The sequence below is a fragment of the Cryptomeria japonica genome, chromosome 9 (genome assembly GCF_030272615.1).
Source record: "Cryptomeria japonica chromosome 9, Sugi_1.0, whole genome shotgun sequence".
In the NCBI taxonomy this organism is placed as follows: Eukaryota; Viridiplantae; Streptophyta; class Pinopsida; order Cupressales; family Cupressaceae; genus Cryptomeria; species Cryptomeria japonica.
In genome coordinates, this window is record NC_081413.1 from 406,552,464 (window position 1) to 406,570,173 (window position 17,710).

At 37.9% G+C, this 17,710-nt stretch overlaps 1 protein-coding gene across 4 annotated transcripts in view; it reads right to left on the reverse strand.

The window, feature by feature from the left end:
- LOC131073294 (uncharacterized) overlaps window positions 1-17,710 on the reverse strand; it is a 127,846-nt gene that overhangs the window by 57,270 nt on the left and 52,866 nt on the right. For all 4 annotated transcript variants that reach the window (XM_058009727.2, XM_058009719.2, XM_058009703.2 and 1 more), the window contains 2 exons: window positions 12,261-12,408; window positions 11,802-11,963 (listed from right to left, as the gene is read on the reverse strand). In XM_058009727.2, the coding sequence (XP_057865710.1) occupies window positions 11,802-11,963; window positions 12,261-12,408 (310 nt within the window). The remainder of the gene's footprint in view (window positions 1-11,801; window positions 11,964-12,260; window positions 12,409-17,710) is intronic.

Genomic DNA, 17,710 nt, shown 5'->3' on the forward strand with positions numbered 1-17,710 from the left:
CCATAAATTTCACCATTTCTTCAATGAAGTTACAAGTCTTTTACAACAACATCTTGGCAACAATCTTTGCCTTTTCTCTCTACTCTACTCTAATTGCTATTCTATCTTATTACTTATCTATCTCTTATCTATCTAATGCTTCCAACTATTTTCTAACTCCTAATTTATTATCTAACTATTGCTAATTGCCTTTACAAAATGAAATGCCAGGGCTTATATAGTGCCCTCAATACAATTCGATGGCTTAGATCAATTCGAGATCAATGGCCAAGATTTTACAATGAAAACCCTAATTAGGGTTTGTTACAACCATTACATAACATTTAATGCTTGACCAATGAAATAATTGTATTGCTTGGACACATGTCCTCTCTGGAAAATTCCACCAATGAATAGCCGGGGTAGTGTTGTGACGTTTTCACACATCGCCCCATTGCAAATGGGGACCCATGTTTTTTGCTCGTTTTGTTCGTTTTCGCTTTGCTTTTTCTAGGGTTTTGTTAGTTTGTTGGTCGTCTGGATTTAGGGCCAAGCCTTAGGGTTTTAAATTTTGCCTTTTCAAGCCAAAATCCAGTCATTTTTGAGAGCTTTTGAGCTTCTTTTCTAGAATGCAAATTTTGAATGCAATGATTTCGCCAAAATGGTCTAATTTTCAATTGGAATGTTCATGCAGAGCTTAAACTTGTCTAAGTGTTGACCGTCAATATGAATTTTTGTCTGATTGAATATTTTGACCAAATTTTGACTTTTTTGAAGTTTGATCCTGGGCATTTCAAATGATTTGTTTTCGCCTTGTGAAGTGATAAAATGTGTAAAATCATGATATTTTGGCCTGTAGGAGCAAAATCGCTCCTGTCCCTTAGTGAAGGACGGGAGCTCGTTTTCAAATATCTTACTATTCCTGCAGAGTCAAGATGAATTACGAATTGGAAGTGATGGAGAAAGGCGAGATCTTTCCATTGAATATAAATTGAAGATTTTCATGAGCACAGAAATGCCTCCAGGGGAAAGATCGCTCCTGTCCCTCAGTGAAGGACCGGAGCTACGATTCAAATTTCGTTTTGTCCTTGCAAGATTTTGATAACTTAACAATTTGAGGACGTCCAAAGGAAGATGCTTTGCCAAATGAATATAATTTGAGATGCAAAAACGAAGGAAAATGACCTATATTGACTAAATCGCTCCTGTCCCTCTCCAAGGGACCAGGGCGAGGTACCTTGTAGCTCTCGTCCCTCTCCCAGGGACCAGAGCGATTTCCTCCATTTTGCAAAATCCAGACAAGGGTCAAGGTAAGTTTACGTTCAAAAACGAAGGAGAACATGAGATGAATGCATTGAATATAAATTGAAGATTTTTGGGACGTCCATAACAGTATTAAATGCCTAGTTCGCTCCTGTCCCTCAGGAAGGGACCAGAGCGATTTTTGATATAATTGCTTTTCTTGCAAAGTTACAAATGATGTCAAGGCATGAACGAATAGAGGGAAGAAGGACGAGTCCGTTGAATATAAACTTGGAACCAGGCAAAGTGAGATAGTGGCCACAAGGGAAGGATCGCTCCTGTCCCTCTCCAAGGGACCAGGGCGATGATGATGATAATACTCTCTACGCAAGTTCAAGGTCGTTCCTCCAAGGTTCAAGACCGATCCAAGTCAAGACGAAGGGTGGCGAAGACATTTTAGAGCATTTCCATCAAGCGCAAGGTTGTAAAGGTCATCACATGGAAGGAATGTGCACTCTAAGACCCATATCGCTCTTGTCCCTCTCCAAGGGACCAGAGCGATATTTCTATTAAAGCATCGATTTCAAAAGACAAGCAAGTGTTAAGTTACCAAGAGGATCGAAAGGACGTTATTACACGCATTGAAGATAATTGTAAGTTGAAATAAACAAGAACAAGCTCGCAATGATAAACTTCGCTCCTGTCCCTCTCCAAGGGACCAGGGCGATATTGGATATATTGGCCAATTCATGCGAGATTTACGTAAGGTCAAGGTTTCGCAACGTCTTGGAGGATCCATGGTATGATAGGAGGATGATACACGAAGATTGCAAACGTAAAATAATCACCAAAATGAACATAGAGCTCACATCGCTCCTGTCCTTTGGACAAGGACCAAGGCGATCTCATCAAAGGCACTCATGTTCCTTCAAAACGAGGCAAGGCGAGGACAAACAAGGCAAGGGACGACGTTTTGAAGGACATTGCAAAGGAGATCGAAGTTTAAAAGTCGTCAAGATCAAGGAAAAAATGTGGATCGCTCCTGTCCCTCTCCAAGGGACAAGGGCGATGATCCTTATAACATCGAAGGTACCTTGCAAAAGCGAGTGGGACGTGCGCAAAGGACACAAGCAATGATATTATTCGCCTTACAATGGAGGTACGAAGGTCAAAGATACAAGATGAACATGAAGACATGAAGATCGCTCCTGTCCCTCTCCAAGGGACAAGGGCGATGTTAGGCCAAACATATGATATTCTTTGAAAATCACGTTAAGACAAGGACGCACAAGCAAAAGAAGGCACTAGTTTTATCCAAGGCGAAACATCTATCCAAAGGAGAGGCGAACTTGAAGTTTCAAGTTAGGCGAACTTGCCAAGGACATTGAAGAACACATCAAAGATTCCAAGGGTGGCGAATTAATAAGGAGGACGTTCATTATCCTTCAAGATCAAGTCAAAGGCTTTAAATTTTGATTTTTGCCTAGGCAAATTCCTCATTTTGCATTCTAGAGTTAGCTCTCTCCTGAGGTATGGCGATATTGGTTTTATTGTCTTGATTTTGAATTGTTCATCGTCATTTCCTTAATTTTGAATTTTGGAATTTTGTTTTTCCTTAGCTCAGTCGTTTTTTAGGAAATGATTAATAAAGGACTTATCATTAAGTTTCCTAAAATTTGCTCTCTAATTTATGTTATGTATTGCAAAATCATGGTACTAATTTTGAAATGTTGTGTAGGCATCAAATGGAGGTCTCATCAAGGAAAATCAAGCCGGATCCAGGACGGTCTTCGCCAGGACGATCAAGCCAGGACATGGGCGACCTTCTTTGGACTAACATCATCAAGGGCAATCCAGCGTTCCAAGGCGAGGTACATCATCTTCCTGCACATCAAGGACGCAAGGAGTTAGAACAAGGGCTCGTTGAAGAAGCAAAATAGATCCAGAGGAATTAATTAATGCAAGTTTCTCAACAATATCAAGATGAATATCCACCAAGTTCCAAGTGTCAAATGAGGTGGCGTCCTAGTCATCACTTCTCCAATCAGTGAAGTCCATCTCAGCATGTCCAGATTCAATGTACTTAACTCATGGAAGGTGGCACAAACTCCGATGTACCTACCCCGGCTATCCATTGGTCGATTTTTCTAGAAGGGACATGTGTCCAAGCAATACAATTTTATCATTGGTCAAACATTAAATGTTATGTAATGGTTGTAACAAACCCTAATTAGGGTTTTCATTGTAAAATCTTGGCCATTGATCTTGAATTGATCTAAGCCATCAAATTGTATTGTGGGCACTATATAAGCCCAGGCATTTCATTTTGTAAAAGAGGAATTTTAGATGATTAGAGAGAGTTGTAAATAGTTGGAAGAGTTAGAATATAGTTGATAGAATAGCAATTAGAGTAGAATAGGAGGACAAGGCAAGAAATTGTTGCCATTGATTGTAAACAAACTCCATTTTCATTGAAGTAATGGTGAAATATGTCGTTTTCTTGCAATTTGCATGGTTTCTTGTTGAAGTCTTCAATCTTAGATGGTAGATAATTAGATGAATGGAGGAAGTGTGATTGATTGATGGTGGAATTCGTACATCCATACTACTAGCAGTTTGTTGATTGCAGACTTGCCTTGCGTAGTCAACTGGAATCATTCAGCCTAAGCTCAATTTCAATTTGTTGCCTCTTCATTGATATGCATCAACTTGGATGGTATCTATGCCTGCGGTGATGATTTGAACATCATAAAGCTTCCCATAGAAGATCGCACTAGTCTTGTGTAGATGTTCCATTGATGTCAAAACAAGATCTAGTTAGAGTTTTGTCAAAGATCAATCATTGCTCCTACATTCTTAGTATTAGGATTAGATCTTCTCTTCGCCCTTATCCTTTTTCCATTTTTTTAATCTAAGTTAGTAAGAGCCTGTGTCCAGCAAAGCAGATCGGAAGTTCAATGTAAGTCCCCTTGTGATTCCAGCAAATCACATCATATCACTGGAGCTTGTCCACACGTAGAGACCCTACATCAAAGAACCTTGGAGTCTACCTAACTGATCCTTTATGCGAATCTTCAGCAGTTAGAGACTATTTTCTCAAGAGAGGATAAGATGCCTTTAGGTATTTTATTCTGTGTATGATTGTGTATAAAATACACGTCAACAGGTAGGTACATCGGAGTTTGTGCCACCTCCCATGAGTTAGGTACATCGAATCTGGACATGCTGAGGTGGATCAATCCGACTGGAGGAGTGATGACTGGGATGCCACCTCGTCTGACACTTGGTTGATACTCAATTTGGTAACGTTGAGAAGTTAGCCTTAATTAATTCTTCTGGAACTATTTGCTTCTTCAACGAACCCTTTGCTTTGACTTCTTGTGTCCTTGATGTGCAGGACGATTGATGTACCTTGCCTTGGAATACTGGATTGGAGAAGTCGCCCTTGATGACGTTAGTCCAAAGAATGTCGTCCTTGTCGGTGCTAGGCTGGAGGAGGTCGCCCTTGTCCTTGCTAGGCTGGATCGAAGAAGGTCGTCCTTGTCCTTGCTTGATCATCCTTGATCTGGCTTGATTTTCCAACTCCGGGATCTCCATTTGATGCCTACACAACATTTCAAAATTAGTAATATATCTTGAAATCTAAAAATTAAACTTTAAAAGGAAGATTCAAGATTTTAATTAGGAAACTTCATGATAAATCTTGAGTTATCATTTCCTAATTTAGGATTTTCAAAGCAAAATTTAAATCTTCAAAAATGGTGCCAAGGTGATTACGCCATACCTCCACTTGGGAATTAATTCTAAAAATGATGTAAAAATAGATGAATTTTGCTAGGCAAAATGTAGATCAAAGCTCTCCCTTGGATAAAATTGCGCCTCCATTAGCTAGCTTCTTCAAGATCTGGAAATTCGCCTTCAAATGTAGCAAGAAATTCGCCTCTCCCATAGCCTTCAATATGAATTTCGCCCTTCTTAGTCTCCACTCCTGGTAGAAATTCGCTCCTTCAAATTGCTCTTCCAAATCGCACTTGAAATGATGAGTGAATGATTTGAATAATGAAAAACATGCCTCAAATATATAGAACGCTCACCATTTTATTTCCATGGGCCGACTTGGAAAATATAGGCCAAAAGATAAATAAAAATTAATAAAAGAAGAGGCCGACTTGATAAAAACATTAAATAATACCCCAAGCGCTCCAATTTTATTTTTATTTTTTTTAAATAATAATAATTAATTTTAAATGCCTTTATAATTAAAAAATTCGATTTTTTTAGGCTCAAAATTAATTATTAAATACCATGCGCTTTTATTAAATGCCAAAAATATTTCAAGGTTTTATCGAATCTGGCATTTAATGTAATTTGAAGGATATTTGGCGCCCAATCATGAAAAATAATGGCTATTAACAAGATCGCTCTGGTCCCTTGGTGAGGGACAGGAGCGATCTCATTCTAGACCTCACACTTCTTGTTTTTTACGTCCAAGACCTCATTTTTGACGTCCAAGATGGCATTTTTACTTAGAATTTCAAGTTCAATTTATTCGATCTTTGAAATGAGTGCACTTTAAAGCATTTTCGCCCTGGTCCCTTGGTGAGGGACAGGAGCTATTTTGCAAATCCAAGCTTATTTGTCCTTTGTTAGCCTTCCAAATTATATTCAATGGATAGATCATGTTTTCCTTGGTCTCTTCAAATCATAAAATTGTCTTGATCCTGCAAGAACAGTGCAAATTTGAAATTCAAGCTCCAGTCCTTCAATGAGGGACGGGAGCACCTTTGCAATTACAAGCCAATTCATCCTTTGCTAACTTCGAAAATTATCTTCAATGGATCGATTGCGTCTTCCTTCACCCACCTCAAACGTAAAACTTGTTTTTCTCTTGCCCAAATCTTGTCTTGAGGGAAAATCGCTCTGGTCCCTTGGAGAGGGACAGGAGCGCCCTAGCCAGTCACCTTGGTCCCTTGGAGAGGGACAGGGGTGAACTTGTTACTTAGGCCGATTTTCTTCATTGTGGCGTACTTAAGTTATATTCAACGGGCAAAACATACTTCCCTTGACCTCCTCAAATCGCAAAACCACTTAAATCTTGCAAGGATAATGCGAAATTGGAATTCAAGCTCCGGTCCTTCAGTGAGGGACAGGAGCGATTTTTGCTCTCAGGGCCAAATCCTTTTACTTTTCACTTCAAATTTCCTTCGCTGAGGAAAATATCATCTCTTTACACGCCATGAATAAAAGTTCGAGTCCAAACAAGGTCTAAAAATGTGTATATGAATAAAATCGCTCTGGTCCCTTGGTGAGGGACAGGAGCGAATTTACCTTTCTAGACAAATACTCCATCATTTCATCGTCCTTAATCAAGTTTGGATGCTCTATCACGTTCATTTTGTCCTCCATCATGCCTTTGATGTCTCAATTTGTCCAAACAAGGTCAGGAATGACTCCACTAAGCCTTTTCGCTCTGGACCCTTGGTGAGGGACATGAGCGATTCGCCTTGGACCCTTGGAGAGGGACAGGAGCGCTTTTCGCTCTGGAACCTCAGTGAAGGTCAGGAGCGAAATTTGATTTTTCGAACTCTCTATCAGGACAATTTTAATGGAATATAACATTTAAGTATAAGTGACATTTCCTTCTATGTTTCTTCTTTCTTATACTTTCCTTTAAGTTATATTCCATATATACTTTCAGGATGTTTGAGAGTGGTTTCAGACCTCCAGGAGTTATATTGCAAAATCTAGTTTTTTGAGGTTTTTCAGTTTCCAAACTTAGTCAAATTCAGGATCAGGACATTCCAGACTTAGCCAAATTTCAGGATCAGGACTTCACTCCAGCGGGACCTGCTATCCTATTGATCTCCCCGACAGCACTCAAAATGCAAAGGCTAACTAACAAAACCCTAAAAGACCAAAAAACAAACCCTAAAAAGCAAAAAACAGGGGTCCCCATTTGCAATGGGGCGATGTGTGAAAACGTCACAACACTATGCTAGGCTAATTTTCAAGGAATCTTATTGAAATCTTTTGGTAGCACTTATGGCTTCTATGCTAGGAAGGATACTTGCCTCATAACCAATCTTTATTTGATGATGGTCCTCCTCTCTCCAAAGCAATCCTGAAAATGCAAAGTCTATCAATATGCCATATTGATCCCTTGTAGAAAGCATATCATCATGAGAGTTTATCTCCTTTAGCTCCATGAGATTGTACTCTTGGTGTCCTTCCCAAGTGCTATCATCATTTTGAGTTTTCATGATACTAGGAATGTTGGAAACATTAGGTCGTATCTCATCATTTATCAAATCATACTTATACTTCCGACAGAAATTTGTGTCATTTTTTTATTTTTCTTGTAGCTTAGTAGCCCGTTCAACCATTTGCTTGATTTCCTATACTCTTGGTTTAGGTTCCTGCTCATTGTCAAAATGGTCCATTTTATTATCATTGGTTGCTAAAATTAAAAAAATCAGCAAGCTGAAAGCCTCCACTGATTTTTGTTGAGGCACATTTCTTATGAACATCCCCCTCAACATGGTCATCCTAGAATTCCACCTCAAAGACTGGGTTAAAAAAAGGGTATCCCTACATCCATCTCAATCGTTGTCATCTTTCTGGCTGACATGCAAGTGCTGATCACTAACACATAATACTGAATTCGTCAATAGAAAATTACACTCCACATGTTGGGATGATTTGTGGCTTTAATACCAACGTAATGAATTTGTTTAATTCTTTACTGAGTTCTAATAATTGTTTCACAGAATGGCAATTTGGTATTGATGTTTCATTATACTTTTGGCAATTTGGTATTGATGTTTCATTATACTTTGTTTTACTCGACGAGAGCTTGTTACATAGAAAAGTTTAAACATTTCTATTTTATTTATTTTTTATAATATAAATATGCAATAATTAGTTTACCATTCAACTGAGCTAGAAGTTGTCATAACATCAAATCCAACATAACAATTCTGTCACAAAATAAATAATAAAATACGCAAATTAGAAATCACATCAAATCTTTATTACAAAATTGGAGATCCCTTGTAAGCGATTCTTCACCATTTCATGTCCTTTACCATTTCTATAGATTTAGCACCATTCACACCAATAGGATTGTCTTCCAAAATTCATATGCATAGAATTGCGACCAGACAAAGGATTTGTTGATATGCAAATCTTTGAAGAGATGGCAAACACCTCCATAGTTGTCATTATGTGTTTTCTCTAATGCCAACACTAATGGTAGTTGCTGCAAACATTCCTATAGAAATCAAATCCCTTCATATGGCTCGAGTTTACTTTCAATCGTTTGTGTCTAGTTTTTGTAACCCTAATGACCACTTTCCAATCAAACTCAGCTCTACATATACACCTAGACGACCTCCAAACCCATCATAATATTGTCATGCAATCTTTAGACATCCAACAGCCTTCAAACACTTCCACAATGGACCGCCAGTGAATAATATTTTCCCCTTTTAACGTTTCATGCCCATACATCATCTACATGAACTCTTTTAAAATAGAACAACTACAACTCTCTCCTTTCACCTCTAGTTAACCTAATAAATGGCGTCTCAATAGTCATTCACAACCTACAAGCCCAACTTCAACCCATTGACAAACCCATTCGCTTCATAAACGGAAGCTATCATACCACTTCAACCTCATACCACACAAGGGTAGTTGTCATAAATGTTACCTTTGATTTTCAAACCTACAAATCCTTCAACAAGTTGCAATTTTACCTATTGCTTTCTTTTGTGCCTTGTTTAATGCACTACATTTTTCACAAATTCCTCAATGTTTTAAAAACAATTACAATATATCTGATTCCCTAGAATTGCACAACTGATCCATCTAAAATCAGTATCTTGGTAGTTCTTCAATTTCCAATATTTTGCAAACACTTATTTTATCATCATTCTACATTCAAGAAAACTAGAAATCATGTCAAAACATATCAAAAGATATCCATTTTCAGCTCAATTTGGTTAACTCCATTATTCAACACAAAAGCAATTTCTTTATGGAATTGCTGCAACGGCATCCAAGGGTTTTCATCCCCAAATCACAAATATTCAAGTCACTATTGATCCCTGAATGGAACTGCTCTTATCTTCAGCCTTTTGGATTTTTGTCTGTCAAGAAGCCATTGGGGTGTTCATCCTGCTAGTGAGAGTTTGGTCAAATGCAACAATCTTAGAAAGAGAAATTATAAATCTTCCGAATGAATTCCTTTCCTCTCCTCTGCTTTTATAGCTTTCTTTGAGGCAAGATCTTTTAATTTTTCTTTTAATCTTCTCATTTCCCACCGAAAACATGACCTTTAAACTGTGTTTTTGGTCCTCAGTGACTAGCGACATAACTTAAGTCACTTTTAAGAACAATTACAAATCAATAGAATTTGTCATCTTCTAATTTATTATTTTTTGACAGCTTAATTTTAATTATTTAATAATTTTCTGAGGTCTGATAAAAAGAGACATTACACCCGTCCCTATCCCAAAAACTTGCGATAGCATACGTTAAAATGTTTCTTGGGCCTGAGGGCATCACGAAAATTGGTCATTTCAAGTCAAGGAGCACCACTGCAATAGATTTCATCAGAGCACTAGAGGACTCGGTGCCCACAAAAGCAATTAGGCAACAAATTATCACGTTTTGCTCTCAGATGCAGCAGTGTAGATAGTGCTGATGGGGGCATTTTCCTCAGCAGCAGAAATGGATTCTCCTGAGTTTCATGGCCTCTATGTGCATGAGGATATTCAATCTTTGAGGGATGAAATTTAGACTATGTACCAATAGGAGTTGGTCAATTTTTGCAGAGATCAGGCCTTAATGATAAATTCACTGTTGATCACACACAAAGATGGCAGACTGGAGTTGGCCCGTCAGTATTACCTCCCCTCTCTCTCTAGAGGTGTGTTGAGATGGGACATTTGAATTCCTGGGGTCTTTTCAGGAGCCTTGTTTATGCAGCAGTATGAGTATGTGCACAAGCAGATTTAGAGCCATGCTGGTGTTGGCAGTTGCTTGGGTACAGGGGCTGGGAGGGTTGGAAAAGGTGTTGAACAGGGGGTGGTGAGTGCATCTGCTATGTGCTGATGTCTGCTTTGCTAGCACTTTGGCATGTCAGGGTTTTGTTTTTTCAACAGGGAGCTTAATGGCAGCCTTTTGGCTTGTAAGGATTAGCTTTAGAGGTGCCTTCTTTCATTGTTAACGAGTTAATGTATGTATTTTGTGTCCATATTTCATGAGCAAGGACCCCAATAGATCTCACATTACTTTTATAAGAAAAGAAAAAGAAACCAAAAAAAGATGTATCAATAGAGGTCAACAAGGAATTATCCACTATTTATATTAACGTGCCTAGCATAAATCTATGAGCATCCCAGTTAACATGTTATTCACAGGTCAAGGCAATTGCTTATGCTGCAGAAAGTCAACCGAAGATAGTTATTTGTTTGTGAAAGGTTTGCAAATATCTATTATTAATGATACATTGCACAAAACTCGGAAAATAGTATGATTTTCACAATGCAAACACATTCAGAAACGAAATCCCCCAAACCCTTGAAAAATGGCTAAATGGTAAAATTCTAATTAAACAAGAGTAGAAATTATTACTTTTTATATAATTATAGAAAAAAAAATAAGTGAAGATGACGAAACCATAAAAAATACATGTGCTTATTTTAATTCTTTATAGACAAACCTATATATGTCATACCAAAAGGAATTACATCGTATACATAATAAACATAGCTCATAATCTTTGAAATTGTCAAAGCCAGCAATATATCCAGAAAAATGACCTAACAGCAGATCAAACAGAAGGTGAATGAGAGCAGCATTCAACATCCTTAAGATCAAGTGCAGCCAAGAAAATGTCCATCATCCTTGATGGACAAGTGCAAAGAAATGTCCAAGCGAAGGTGTTCAAGATTCACATTCCAATCTTAGTTTTGCCTTGTTGTCTACTCTTATTTCTTGCAACAAACAAGATGAGGATCTGAATGCATAAAAACTATTTCATATGCCTTTCTTAAATCTAAATCTGCTTTATTTTGAAGTTTATCAAAAAAAATTATAATCTTACAGATATTTTCTATAAATAAAATCAAAGAAAAACCTTAGGCTCATCCCATCCGAAACACCAAATCTGGATGTTTTAAAGTCTAGATAACTAGGTTCAAGGTATTTGCAATGAGTTCAGTAAGAATTTTGGTTCCTGAAACATTTTATAAACGGTAAACAAGGTAACTTTCTTACATCAAAATATCAGTGGCTTATGAATTAAAACCTAACTATAGAATCACATGATAAGAATATCAGGAAAGAATTTACGTTTAAATTTGCAATAAAGTAAAACTACATGTTCCATTAAAAGAAAGAAAGATGAATTTGAAAGAATATTTGAACAATATAAATGGATAGAAAATTGGGGAAGCTTATAAATTTAAGAACTCTAAGCCTAGTTGATTGAGTTAATTTCATAATGAAAGCTGCCATGACAACAAAATTCAATAGAATAAAGGAGGTCTGAAAGAAGATTCACTATAATCTACCTCAAGGTGAAATATAGGTTGCATAGATGACCTTTCCAGCCCCATGATAGTTAGTGAAAATGAAGCGTCTCCCTCATGCAAACTTTGTAAGGTATGGCCATATATAGGGCTCTTCTTGTCCATAACATGCCGAACCATCAGCCCATATCTAAGGTACGAAACCTGTGATGAATGGAAACATAATATGATCAGCAACATGGGATTCTTGTTTGTTATAAAGAACTGTCCTGGAGTTCAATGTGGATAAATGCTACTCCCAAACTCATTTAACTAAATATTCTCTCTAAAATGTTTAGCATGTTTTTCAAGTGATCATTCCATGCTTCCATCAAGTGTGCATTATAGATATGTCTCTGTAAAAACAATATCATCATTTCTTTGAAACATCAACGACGACCATCTTCACGACATTAAGTTCAGATACCTTCCATTTTCATGATAATTTAAAAGATAAATCACCTCTGAGCGAACAAGGTCCAAATCTTGAGTGGAGCAAAACGTGGAGCCATTTGGAAGCTGGATAAAAATCCTGAATGTCAAGCATATCTTTACATCAACAAGCTCACAAGGTGCTGGTCCTCCAAGAACCAATCTTATAGCAAATACCCTGGCGAAAAAGACAGAATATATATTTTACTTTTAACAGCTACATGTGCCAAATAATAAAAAGATGTTAGTTCTACCATTGCAACAAATCTTTCATGAAACTATATGATCATTTCCAGATTCAGCTATTGCATTATTTGGAAAAAAAGGTATTGGGGATGAAAGAGCAGAAAGAAATTAAAACAAGCAAACGAGATTATAAGAATCTGATCCCATGATCCAAAGTTTGAGCTCAAAAAGGCAATAAAATTACAGCAGTTGTAATTTACATCTTCACTTTTACAATTGTTTGAGTAACAAAAGCATATGAAAAGGCCCCAGTTAACAGCAGTTCTACAATTTGTTTGTGTTTGTAATCATGCTTAGGGTGTCATGCTTAGTTGGCTAGATAGTTGAGGCTGGTGGTTGGTAGGCTTACCTACTTTTCCTTCCAAAATAGGGAATTCAAATTCTCCCATTTCCTATATATGTAACCTCATTTACCTCATTTGATCAATTCAATCAATCATCTCTTCAAGAGCCAACAATTTGCATTTGTTTATTATTTCATTTTGCTCAAGATTCCTTGGTAAATCTCACATGGTATCATTGTTCTCCCAAGCATAGGGCCAATGTCTAGCATACTTGACCTCAGATCTATTTATCTCCACCTATCCACTGTCCAACAGCTTCTAAAATTTGTCCTTAGAGATCTCCAAAGTTATAGTCACCTACATAGAAATATCATGAAATATGAGTACTCTAGAAGACTCACTAAGCTCCCTCCTCTTGTCCTAGAACCAGTCTTTATTTCCTACATTAGCATAAAAACCACAAAATTTCAATGGAAAGAATATGCCAAAACAAGTTGAAAGATCTACCTAATCCATTCACATAGCCAAAAAGAGTCGCATGCCAAGTCAAGTTGCCCCTTAACCCCAACCCCCCAAGTCAACAAAGAATAAAAGCCAAATCTCTCAAGCATGGAAACAATCAAAAAAGATATTTTGAGTCTCAAAGTCTTGAGGATCCTACAGATAGGGTAGAGGTTCGTATTGGAGGAGAGTAAAGAACAAAACAACTCATTCAATAAGAGCAACCATTTAAAGCAATCTTTTTTGGCTCCACAATACTAGACCAAGATGTTTGAAAATATTAGGCCACTAGCTAGAGGAAAGGCTAACATTCAAACAAACATTAAGGTGCCTAGTCACATCCTAGGACTTAACCAATGTAATGTCCCCTTATGTAAATTGTAATGTCCCTTCCTTAGGCATCTCAGACTTTAGCGGAGGTTGGCCTACTATTAGGGTCCCATAGGTCAACAATATGGTTTGGGGACCCAACCGAGGGTTGTGGAGCTTAGCGGGGAGCTTTACGGGCCTTTCAAATTGGAGTTTTGGGGTTGAATCCATGATTAAAATTGAAATATTAAAGTCGGCCTTAAGGGAATAGTAAAAAGTGAATGGTAACAAAGAAACATAAGAGGAATAGTGAAAAGTTGCCCCCATCCTAGTAACTTAAGTTGTTTTTTAAAAAGGGGGCCAAGTTCACAATGAGGAATTAGACCCTCAATGTTATTTTATGATTTTTAAGCCAAATAGTAACCCCAAAATAGATAAAAAGACATTTTGTCTATCATTTGGATTCATTCTTATGTCTTCAAATTTTAGAATAGTAGCAAGCTTGAGGGTTTGAGTAGCTTGGAGCTTCCAGGAACGAAAACTTCTGGGAGAATTTGGAGATTTAGACGAAAACCTATCTCTCCTAGTGACAGGTTTCATCAATATTCAGCTTCAGTATGCAGATGGAAGCCTTAATTGGGGTTTTGAGTACAGATTTATCAGTTTGAGGGCAGATTTTCTTCAATTAATTGCAGGGCACACCTTCTAGAGGTCAATACCTAAGTCACAAGGTTCGAATTCGAATTCGAATTCGACAGCCATGAAATTTGGATGAAATTCAACAAGGGAAAAATTCGGATAAAATTCCCCTTAATAATTTTGTTTATTTTTAAATATATGTATACTTCTAATAAATTATCCGAATAGCGACCCTTGTTGGAGAAAATCTGAGGGCGACCCAGCAGTTGCAGACACCCATGACCCAATAGATACAAAGCATCTACAAAGAATACCCATGACCAGCTGAGTTGGGTTTAGAGGCGGATAGCAGTGCTTTATAGAGGAAATTCGATTAAATTCGATTTTTTTTATAGAAGTTTGAAATTTGATTAAATTCGAACCTCATCCATGAAAATCGCTGTATCCTGTGACTTAGGTCAATACCACTCATTTCCAGCTTATTTTCAGCCAGCTGCTCCATTTTGGAAAGAAGGGCATCAAACCCTAGGTTGTATTTGGGGTTTGTATCTAATATTGGAGCTGATTTTATATTCCATCTACTGGAAATTTGTATCAGACATATATGCGTAGTTAATGGTATGTACATTGGTCTTTTTAAGTGAAAGAAAGTGCTTAGTTAATGGTATGTACATTGGTCTTTTTAAGTGAAAGAAAGTTATCTTATTTATCTTCTTCATGTGTTATGCATTATTTTAGTTTGTATCAGCAGTTACCTTCATTTAGCATTCAAGAATCTTTCAAAAACACTCAAAAAACCAAACAAAAAACAAGAAAATCAGTCAAACCCCTTTCATCATACGCTGGCCAAAGACTTGATCAGCAAATAACCTCAGAGATTGGACCAGATTCGGTTAAAATTGGGTTGGGGATCTTTCATAAATTCTTAGGAATTAGGGCCTATCAACTCACAAAATCAATTGCAAGAGACTTCTTTCTATAAATATTCAATTGCAAGACTTCTTTCCAATCAAAGACTCTAAAAATCCTTTATAAATAATATTGACGATGATTGATACCACTTAGAATAAAAATGATATATTATGATCTACTTATAAATGTTTATCCTTGGGATATACGATCAATACCACTTATAATATGATGATCTTGATCACTATATGATATACCACTCGTATATGAATATCTTTTGATGATCTTAATCACTGTATGTTAATCAAGAATTCAGATCTGCAATAAGGTGGATAATCATTGCTATCTCTGATATAGACTATGGGGATTATGCAATGATGATCTCTTGCTAAAATCCGATCCGCACTTATGAAGTTCACTCTGCGATTTCTGATATACCAATGTGAATCATGCTGTAACTCTCCTTCCAAATGCTTGTCTCTGTCTCTGATATATCGATGTGAGATATGCTGTAAGTCTTTTCAATATTGCTTATAGCAGTTCCTGATATGGCAATATGAAATATGCTTAAGTCTGCTTTCTATCGCTTATAGTGATGATATAGCTTGTTGCTTCTGATCTAGACTTTATAAGTATACAAAGGTCTTCATTATCGCTTATAGCGATAAGGTAATTGCTGTTTCTGATTTGGCCCTAGAAGTCTGCAATGTATGGTGATGTTCCTAATCGATAGCCTTAGATGTATGCCACCGATTGTTTACTGCTATACCTGATAAATTAAATACAAGAAATAATAATATACATGACAATGCATACCAGACATGGCAGTAAAATATATCTTTATTCGCACATGAAATTATTATAGAGTAGAAGACCGGACATGGTCAGCCATGGATTACAATCGATCCGACTATACCATACTACCTTCCTTGGCAGTACACAACATATTTAAAGGACCCAATGATTGCCGAGGGCCCGAGAGGAACACAACCGTCAACCAACCGACACATTAACTACCCGAGAGTGACAACCCACTTAATACAAACAATTAATACATTGGCAGATAATGATATTATCAAACATAACAATAGGCATTTTATGCCAACTACATCATCCCCCCCAAAGAAAAAGTTGCCTTCCAAACAAGTAAACATCAAGTAATATTTGGAAAGACTAACGACAAGAGTGGACACAATGACTTAGGCTAAATAACCCCGACATGTAGCGTACATGACAAATCAGATGGGATTTTGGGGGCAACACCCCTAGCAAGGTCAAGGGTCAGCACCCCTTGCGGGGGTCTGGGGGTAGTGCCCCTAGCAAGGTCAACTGGCAACGCCCCTCGTAGGGTCTTGAGGCAATGCCTAGGGTGTGCTCCCTGTCGTGATACAGGGTGGGGTCGAGGGGTAGTGCCTCTGCCGCCAACACCAAATTATGACCTTTAGAGCCACACCAAATGTTGATGAGGCTAGAAAATAGTGATTTCACTATCAAAATTATGTTCAAGTCGTACTCTCCAGTGAGATTCCAAGATGACATGTCGGTCCCCTATGTGTTGAATACTTATGGAAGGATGGCACTGAGATGATTGTACGACGTAGGCACCAAAATTGTTACCACGTGTTGTTTGGTAGGGTCTATCCCGTATGGCCCAGGTGGCACCTCCATGTACGACTTGTAATGCTTCCTCACATACGGCTTGATCATGTATGGTAAAGGTCATACAGCTAGACTCCCCTCTACGTACAAATTCTTCATCTCGTTTCTTCGTACGGTGTTCTTGTTCGTACAATATGTTTCCATATGGCTCGGCAACCTCCTCAACTTGTTTCTTCATATGGTGTTCTTGTTCGTGTGGTATGTTTCCATATGGCTTGGCGACCTCCTTGCACCTACAGTTTTGCTTCCTCCCTTGGTCCTGCAACGTATGAATGGTGATGCCCGTATGATGTGTTCCTCTCTACTCTATACGATATCCTAGGAAACTTCCCTTTGTGCATTTCACTATGCCAAACCTCCACCACGTACAGACTTGAGTGAAACAAGTACAAACCTGTTGCTTCCACGTACGACCAAGTCTTCACCATGTACGGATTCCCTTGTGTTTCATATGGTTTATCTCCATCCTTGTACGGGTCTCTATGTGCGTTGTACGGATTTTGGCATACTTCAATTGTCATACGAACTTGTCACCTATGCTTCCTTCATATGGTGTGCTCAACTTCAATGCGTACGGTTCCTTTGGATTTACTTTCCCCCTCTATATAGTTCTTATACATAGCTCGTGTGTGATCCATTCCTCAACCCTGTAGGGTTCCCCAATGCACGTGCAAGCTCATGTATGGATTTCCTTTCCCTCATTCATATGGCTCACCTCCACTCCCATACGACTCCCTCAAATTTTTCTTCCCCTTTACATACAACCCAACCTTGTACAGTTCCCTTGAGCCTAACCCCATATGGAATGTTAGGACTTGGCTTGCGTACTAACTTTGCACTTCCTCAATTTTGTCGATTTGTAGCATGTTGCAGTTGGGGTGGAAGACTTCATAGTCCTCCATTTGCCAATGAAATAATCTGTTCAAAGAACTT